General features: G+C 54.6%; 1 protein-coding gene across 1 annotated transcript in view; it reads left to right on the top strand.

The window, feature by feature from the left end:
* Positions 1-4682: 4682 nt before the first annotated feature.
* The window catches only part of CSMD1 (CUB and Sushi multiple domains 1), a gene marked incomplete at its 3' end in the record, with an annotated part of 1732394 nt that continues 1727788 nt past the window's right edge, over positions 4683-9288 (top strand). The window contains exon 1 of the mRNA XM_081220901.1: positions 4683-4782. Within this exon, the coding sequence (XP_081077027.1) occupies positions 4698-4782 (85 nt within the window). The 5' untranslated portion in view covers positions 4683-4697. The remainder of the gene's footprint in view (positions 4783-9288) is intronic.

The raw sequence follows: 9288 nt of genomic DNA, 5'->3' as shown, positions 1-9288 counted from the left end.
GACTGACCTTCACCCAAAAGTGGAACACAGACAATACTCTAGGGACAGAAATCTCTTTGGAGAATAAGTTGGCTGAAGGGTTGAACCTGACTCTTGATACCGTATTTCTACCGAACCCAGGAAAGAAGAGTGGGAAATTAAAGGCCTCCTATAAACGGCATTGTTTCAGTCTTGGCAGTGATGTTGATATGGATTTTTCTGGACCAACCAGCTTATTTATTTTAAGCCAGTCCATGAGAATAGTTTCAAGAGTCAAAATTTACATGAATAAATAGTTGCAAAGAGTCACAGAATCTTCTTGTTTTAATGCAAATGGTCTGTCTTGGAGAGCGTCCCCATCATGCCTGTGTTCTGACGTTACTGGGTGGAGTGCTCTCTAGATGCCTGGCTCTGGTCCTTTATAAATTGACCACAGATGTACCGGGAGTATGGAGACCAGTGTAGGGAAGAAGCCCGGAGTCCAGGTGTGTAAGCTCCTCAGTGTGGAGTGGTGCATCAAGAAGGGTTTTTAAATGTTGATGAGCAAAACAGTGACAATGTCGATGTCCTTAGTAAGACCTGACCTCCTACAAATGTTCATTTCTCAAAGCTGCCATTTCCTTATCATTGGGGGGGGTGATAAAAAACAATTCGTAATATAAATAAGATTCTGTATAAAAGGCTTTTGCAAACAATGAGTGATCATCCTCTGCTCTTTTTTTTTTTTTTTTTTTTTTTTTGCGGTACGCGGGTCTCTCACTGTTGTGGCCTCTCCCATTGCGGAGCACAGGCTCCGGACGCGCAGGCTCAGCGGCCATGGCCCACGGGCCCAGCCGCTCCGCGGCGTGTGGGATCTTCTCGGACCGGGGCACGAACCCGTGTCCCTTGTATCGGCAGGCAGACTCTCAACCACTGCGCCACCAGGGAAGCCCCTGACCTCTGCTTTTATTCCTTGCCTTCGTCCCTCCCATCCCTCTTGCTCTCCGAAGACAGGCATTCCCTCTAGGGAAACCTGAACTGTATGGTCCTCATTCTTACCCCTCCATGAAGAAAAGAATTTCCCCAGTGCCCTAGTCACCATTAGTTTTGGTACATGACATTAAATAAGTCAAAAGATGTCCCCTTCAGCAATCACTGCAAGGTACTGCCTTCTCTGATATTTACATCCATGTGCCGCGTTTCTAGCTAATTAGCATTCTCATGTGTGCAAAGTGTTTCATTTCTAATTTTATTTCAAGTACCCTGTTCATATCGTCTGCCCCTCCTCAGACACACTCACTTAAGATAAAATCACTCTCCCTCTTCGGTTACAGCACTTCTCACATGTTTGTGTTGTCAAGTTTCTAAGTCTTACTGTAGTTGTTACTTGAGGTTGGGGGTGTCTTTTTCTTTCCCAGTATGTCAGACCCTCTTTGCCTTTGATTCCACTGCTCAACTCTCATCCCTGGGTGCCAATTATATTTCTCGTGCTGCTCAGCCAGACTCCCGAGGCTATGGACAGCAGTATGCCTAGGATGGAGAATGGAGAAAAAAATTAATTAATTAAAAAAACCCAGTGCCCAAGTGCAGTGTTTCAGGTACTGCAGGCCAACACAGAGAAGCGGTCACAGAGCTGCCTGGTGTGAATTCCCTACAGTAACTTACTTCCTCTAATCCCATTTGGTTTATACTGCTCTAAATACCTGGCATTAGAGCTGTGATATAAATCAAGGCCTTCACAGTCACTTAAAAATCAAAAGGGGAAAAAGCCTCTAGGAACTTAATAATAGGCTTCATCTACAGGCTGATTACATGACGGGTGCAAGAGTGTTCTGGAGGGGCATTCAGAACCCAAGTAGGGAACCTCAGATGAGATACGAGAGAGAAGCCCAAGGGGACCATGGATTTCTCTGCAAAAACCCGACAACAAAAGCTGGACACTAGGTGGCAGCAGTGCGCCATGACTGCCTCCCGAATGAAACCGGCTTTGGGATCGGAGCGGGGGGGGGGGCGGATATCATAATATTAACACACAGATACAACCATAGTACAAAACCAGCCCGTCCTATTTGACAGCACTCGCCCACCCTCTTCATACTTAGGGTCAGAAATTTGGCATGAATCATTGTAACTCTCTGATAGGTGATCTGGCCAAAGAAAATACCCCAAGTAAATCACAGCAGCAATGGGTAGTTACTGGTATGGGCATCATTATTTCTCAAAGAATGGGAATCAGATCGATGTTCTGCGCCCCAGAGAAAGGAGGTGGCACTAAAGACTCCAAGCAGAACCCAAAGAAGGCGACCCTCAGCCTGTAGCCTGAGCCGGTCGCAATTAAGTGTAAGGGTGTTCAGTTTCACAGGTGACATTCAGCGTTGCTGATCGGGATGCTAATAACGTCAGAATCATCCATGAGTCCTGGCCCAGGATGGTTAGATTTTGGAAACGTTTTTTAATGGCAGAAATCCTTCTTGGTGACACGAGTCGTTAGGAAAAGCAGTGCCAAGACAAGACACCGTTTCTCAAGAAGTCAGCTCTTTAGTTCTCCAAAGAGATCAATTGTTTTTCTGATGAGCAGCTCGAAATGAGCTACTGGAGCACTTAATGGGTCTTAAAAAGTGTTTTTGTTCACTTGCTGAGTTACAGGTACCATCTGGGATCTGATGTAAGATCTCAGAAGGAGCGACCCTCGCTTCTACATGCCTAGGTTCAGCCTAAAGAATTTGGCTTCCACTGTGAATTCCCCAGTGATTGAGCCATTCTGTCTTCTGTTCTCCCCCCCAGGGATGACTGGGGCAAAACAGGACTCAGCAAGTAGAAAACCCGGGTCATATCCAGGGCTGCAACTTTCTGAGAAGCAAATTTGCCGCCTCCTCTTTAGATGCTCATCTCTCTGTGAGGGAGGAGAGTTTTGATGGAGGGCCCAGTTTTTCCTGGTAGAGGCTCTAAGGAGACCGAGCCTGCCATGCTTTGGTGCTGAAATTTCAAGATTGTAGCCCTTCATTTCCTGGATGCACCATTGCGTTTCTATGTATCCCAGTGACCGCTGGGACAAGGGGAACCTAAGAAAAAGAAGGCAGGGGTCTAAAACATTATGAATTGGTCAACCTATTTAATCTTGCAGACGAACCGACAAAATGCAGGTGGAGTGAAGCTCGTGACCCGTTGCCAACAGTGGGCTCTTCACTCCACCAAAATCACCCAGTAATGTGAGAGATGCAGCGTTTAGGACTGCTGGTGTTCTGGAATGCTTCTGGACACAGAATACAATCCTCTCTGACTAAGGTGTGGGGTTTCCCTGTTCTGGTTCCTCCAATCCTGTAATGGAATTATCTAACCCTATCTGGTCAAAACCGTGAATCCTTCAAATGACCCTTTGTAGAAAGACTAGCATTCACCTGTGGTTTCTGTTTTTCTATGAACCTTCCCCTAAAATGCCTTACCTTACACATTCGCCCCATATGGCTCGGACACCTCCTCTAGGAGTTGGGTGAAATCTGGGCCATTCTATCAACCACCAGGTTCTCTCTCTGCTGCGTTTATCTTTTTGCAGATTCAGAAAAGAAGCTCTCTTTTCTCCTCAAGTCCCTACCCGACCCATTCCGTTTTATATAGGGTTGCACCTGAAGGTGTGCCAGCGCGCCATCTCTCATCACCAGACCCCACTGTCAATTCTAGACACCCTTCCTAGTTTTGAATTTATTCTGAACGTGGGTCTGTGCGTGATTAACCCCAAGTCAGGACATCGGAAAAGCTTTGTAGCTCCTTGCCCGTCGTCATCTTGCCAAAAATGATCTCGAAATAAAGTAAATCGATGTTTATTTTCCTCCCCTGGAGTTAGAGCCTTGGTGGCTCTCTTTCCCACTGGGTTTCTTTCCCAAGTTACGACGCAGGGGGCTTCTCTCCGGGCAGGCACGAAGAGAGATGGGCAGACGGAGGCCAGCCCCTGCCCTCGCAGCCGCCCCCTCTGGGTCTCGGAGTCGCCCGGTTGGCGTGGCCTCTCGCGGGTGTGTGGCGCGCGTGGCGCGCGTGTCCCCCGCGCGAGCGCCCAAGTCTCCTTCCCCAGCCTGCGCACGGCGGCACCGGAGGCCGAGGAGAGCGCGGCGCGGGGAGCCCGGGGCCCGAGGCCGGGCTCTGTCTCGGATGGCGCCGTCCCAGCCTCCTTCCCCTCTCCGTGGGTAGGGATGGTTGAGTCCGGCCGCCACGGCAGCGGCTCCTTGTGCAGCTAGCAGCCTGTCTTCTGCGCTCTCCGCCTCCCCTCCCTAGACTGGCTCTCCTCCCCTCGCGCCCCCTCCCCCCCGCCCCCCCCCGTCCCTCCCGCAGCTCCCACTCGCTGGCTGGCTCTCCAGCTGCCTCCGCTCCGGGTCTCTCCCGGCTGCGCGCGCTCCTCTCCCCGCCTCGCCGCCTCCCGCAGCCTCGCCGCCTTGGTGCCTTCCTGCCTGCCTCGGCGGGCGCTGGTCCCCGGCCCCGGCCCGGCAGCCCCGTGTCGGCGCTCGGAGCAGCGCAGCCCTGCCTGCAGTGGTTCGGGACCCGATGCTATTGAGAGCGAAGCCAGCCGGGCGCCCAGACCTGCGGGAGGCGTCGGATGCGCGGCCGGTCTGGGGACCGGGATCTCTCCCCCGCTCGCCTTGCCCTCTGGTGATTCTCTGGCTCCGTCCGTAGCCCTGCCGTGCCTCGGAGGAGACGGGCGCATCCGAGAAGAGCCATCGGTGTCGTGCGCGTGTGGAATATCTGCAGACATGACTGCGTGGAGGAAATCCAAGTCGCTGCTGGCGCCGCTGGCGCTGCTGGCGCTGTGCGCGGGGCTCCTCACCGCAGCCAAGGGTAAGGCGGGCTCGCCGGCTGCCGGGGGAGATGGGCGAACCCTCCGAGGCCCCGTTTGCGAACCAGGGGCCCGTTTGGAGGAGGGCAGGGTACCGAGTGGCCGGCCTCCGCCGGTGGCTCTCCGTGGCGGACGCCCGGGGATCGCGATGCCGGGAGCCAGCTTCCATCGCCTTCTGCCCGCCCTCGTCTCCCGCGCCCCACCCCCGCCTCTCCTTCCCCCTGACTTGGGCCGAAACGAAACGTCTCTCCTTTCTCGGCGCTGGGGGCTGTTAGGGAGAAAGGAGCCAAACCCGAGTTGGGCTGAAACCGCGCCGCGGCGGGCGGTGGTGTCTCCTCGGCGTTGTGGGCACAGCGGGTCCGGGTGGCTCGATGGTTCCCGGGACGTTCTCCCCGGACCCGGAGCGTCTGGGAAAGTGGCCCGGGCCGAGCCGGCCCGGCAAGTTCTGGCTCTCTCGGGGTCCGGGTGCCACGGGCGAAGCGGCCTGCAGACCGGGCACCGCGCACCCTTCCTCCCTCTCCCTCCCACGTCCACGGCCAGGCCGCCCCCTCCTTCCTCTCCTCGCACTTTGCTCCCTGCAAGTTGGAAGGACCCGGCGAGGTGCGTGGAGAGAGCAGGGAGACCTGGACGGGGTTCAGCTCCGGAGACAGTCGCCTGCTCACAGGGTTCTTCCCCGCTGCCATCCCTGGTCAGGGGAAGGAGTGTCCCCGGGTCGCTCCTCGGCTTGGAGCTCTGTGAACTTGGTGTTCTTGAAACGAGTTCGGGAATGTTTTCCGCCAACTAGCCTACGGGCTGCAACCTCGGGGCTGGCAGCAGCGCCTGCACTTGTCTGTTCTCTGGGAAAGAAAACAAGGTCCCTCTTGATTCAGAGAGAGAGAGAGAGACAGAGAAGAGAGAGAGGGGATATAGACTGATTTTCACATGGCAAAGTACCTGCCCCCATTTCCTCATTTTAGCCTCCTTGGGTTCTCCCCCCGCGCTCCCTCAATCAGCACACACCGTCGCACTCCTGAAAATATCTATATCTATAATTTTTTCTTTTCCTTTTTAAAGGCTGGAGTCAAGTCATGTTTTTGTTTGTTTGTTTTTTAATGGCTATTTGGTCTTTCCCATGTAAAACTCCCCTTTCCTCTCTAGATTCTTCCATCTTCTTTTCCTCCCATTTTCTATTCCTTCAGTGTTCCAGATTCAGGGGTGATTGACAAGGCGAAGGAGGACTGTCTCTGGTTCCGTAGGAAAACTCCAGATGGGCCCGGCCTGGGGCGAGGTGGAGCGACAGCAGATCAAGCGTCCCCGCGCGGTGGCTTCTCCCCACCTGCGTCCGGGGCTGCTTGAGAGCCGACGGCTCGGCGCCAGCCCCTCCGGGCAAGCACTGGGGTGTCACAAAGGGGTGTCTGTGGGAACGCGCCCCACGATCCCAGGGTTAGTTGCTGGAGCTCAGGGTTGCTCGGGACTGGGGAGCTTCCCGTAGACGCCGACCCTCCGCCCACCTGCCCGGCTTGGTCCAGCCGCCCCGCCTGGGGCGCCGCTGATGGAGCCTCCGCGGAGGCACGGCCAGCCGAGCCGGGCGGGCGGGCGGGCAGCGGCCTCCGGGCGCGCTGGATTGTCTGGGCACAGAGAGCGAAGCAGGAAGAGTCGAGGGCGAAGAGGGCTGTCCCTGGCAGGTGTGCGTCTGTGTGTCGGGGGTCCCACCAAGCCCCTGCGCGGAGAGGAAACACCTGCTACGCAACTCTGCACAACTTCCCGCCCCTCTCCCCAGCGCTCCAAGCCCAGCTGGGCTCCGGCCGCCTCCCGGCCTCGGCAGGCAGCTCAGCCTCTGAGCGCACTCTCGGTTCCCCGCCGTTCCGCGCGCTCTGAGCGCCCTTCTCCTGCAATTCGCAGGGGTTGCTGCGCCGAGGAGACGGCGGCCCTGCCAGGGCTGCTTGATAATCCGCACACTTGTGTGCCGGGCGTATGCCGCCGCCGCCGCCGCGCGGGTGGGCCGGGCCTCTGGGCTCGGGCGGGGACGGGGGGCTGCCCTGGCCGATCCCGGGTCAACCCGGCAAGGGGCGCAAAGTCCTTGGCTCCCTGGAGGGGCAGCCGCACGGAAGACAGAGCCTCCTGCGCGCTGGGGGTCCTAGGTGCCGGCTGTAGAAGCCAAGAAGTGGAACCCAGGGTCCCCTGGCGTGCGCGGTGCGAGAGTAGGGGTGTGTGTGCGTGTGTGTGTGTGTGTGCGCGCGCGTGGAGCGGCCGAGCGGCCGCGCTCACTGCGCTGTTGCTTGCTAGAGGCTGCGGTGGCTGCGCGTAGCTCCCCATCACCCCCGGGGGGTCCGGGGCCGCGTCTCCTCTGCGCCCGCGGGGTTAAGTGGGCGCGCAGGTGGCCGCGTGGGAGCGGGATGCGGTCAGGAGGCTGGGGACGCCAGCGCCGGCGTGGCCCTGCGAGCGCTCTGGCGGCTGGGGGGCGGGGGTGGGGTCGCAGTCCCCTTGGCGAGCGAGCCCGGGTGGCCAAGGTCGGGCCTCTGCCGGGGGCGCCCGGGCCGCAGGCGCGCGGGAAGTCTTCCCTGAGGAGGAGCGGGGAGCGCTGGGGGCAGCTCCAGCCGCCGCCGCGGGAGCGGAGCCGCGCGCGCCCAGGTGGCGGCTCCCGCGGCGGCGCAGGCGGGCGGAGAGTTCTGCTGCGTGGGGCGGAATTCGTGACCTGTTTGCGAGTCGTGAGAGGCTGGAGGCGGCTGCGGTCGCGGTCATCAGAACTCGGTACCTTCAGTACCCGGGTTGTCAGCTGTAGTTGATTGTGCTTTCAGCCGGGAGTACCCGGGATTCCCTTGTGATAGATACTCTCTTTCTTTTTGATTACTAACGGTATTGTAAAGATTGAGTCTCAAGTGTACATACCTCTTTAAAAGCAGCACATTTGCAGGGACCACGGGAGAGGGAAGAAGGCTTGAAAGCCTCTACAATAGTCGTCTAGTAAGTAGGTGGAATAATTCATTCCGTGAGCACTGAGATTTGCGCCCTTTATCTGGGGCTGATCTACTGGCTGTTCGGACAAAGTTTGCTTCTCAGTTGTGTTTTGGCAGTTTGTGCAGCAAGGAGAGTGCAGCTGTTTGCAGGCATTATTCAGAAAGTGTCCTAAAAAGAGGCACATATAATAGTAGCCCTATGGGTCTCACCGTAGGAAGCCTGGGAGAGAAAGGTGGAGTGTTTCTCAAAATCCCTGATTCTGAAATTCACCAACCCACCCAGCAAAGAGATTTAAGTATGCCTTGCCAAATTTCCACAGAAACCCTACAAGGAGAGAGAGGGAGGGAGGGAGGGAAGGGGCGGGGGAGAGAGAGAGAGGTGTTTCCCAAACCTGCCTACTTCTATGTGAGTTACCTCAATTCTCATCACCAGGAAGGATGCTAAGACCTTTCATTTGCTGGCCAGGATCCTTATGGCTGGGCCACTGCACACATATGTATATATATACTCTCTCCTGGGGGAGACAGGAACTCCTGTGAATAAGTGGCTTTCGAGGGCAACCCCTGATCACTAAAAAGGCAGGCCATCTAAAAGGAAGTTAATGTTTCTGTATTCATGATCTGCTTAGCAAATCACATTTATTTTTTATTGAGTTGTCAAAGGATTCTGGGTTTTTTTGTTTGTTTGTTTTTTGTTTTCCAATATATAACTCTTCAGCCCATAGCTCTAGTGCTTCTGGAGCACCTATATAATTCTTCATTAGGGATTTTAAGTCCTTAAAAAGGTAAGCAAAAGAGAGGCTTTCTTCCTAAGTGACAGGTTTTGTAAACTTGACTAGTAGGACAGTGAGGTCTCATTAAACAAGTCCCAAGGAGCCAATAGCAGGTAGTAAGTGGTAGTAGAATTCCCTCAGGTCTCAAGATCTTATCTCTGCAAACACAGGCCTTGAAAGGAAAGGGAATCACTATTTTGATACTGGCTTTCAGCTGGCCAATCCTGCTTGATGAGAAGGCCGGGACTACAGTTGAAAGTTCGTACAGGCAGAAACAGCTCCTCCTGGGGGCCATGCTTCCTTAGTCTCCAGTTTATTGTCTCAAACAAACACCAACAGGGCTTTGAAAATGTCAAGAAAATGGTTCTGCTTCCTTTAAGAAACAGATAAACAAAGGCTTCGTGGCCGGTTAGCGCTCATTGCAGAGGAAATAGCAAATCCAGTGTAGACATTTCTAAGCTGTCAAAATGCAAATGGCATATTAAATACTCTGTGCTCTACTGAATTCTAAATGGGCTTCTTTCTGCTGAGCTCACAGTGAAAATAAGCCACTAGGACTTGCATACGTGCGATTTAAATTTCACATTCCCTTTAGCCTTTTCTGTTTCTCTGGTGAGGTTCATTTCTCTCTGGAATTAAGTTGATTGGGTACTCCTTGCATAGAGTAGATGACAAAGCTATGTTGTCTTTTAATTTTATTTGTTTAGCTAATACATCAGAAGAAGACATCTGGGTTAAAGGTATAGATATTGTACGGCCTACGGTATTTGCGTCCTTGGGTCGCCTGGTCATATTTAAA

Source organism: Mesoplodon bidens (assembly GCF_964165515.1).
Source record: "Mesoplodon bidens genome assembly, chromosome: 20".
In the NCBI taxonomy this organism is placed as follows: Eukaryota; Metazoa; Chordata; class Mammalia; order Artiodactyla; family Ziphiidae; genus Mesoplodon; species Mesoplodon bidens.
Note: the sequence above shows the minus strand (reverse complement) of the source record. Positions and strands in the feature narration are given on the sequence as shown.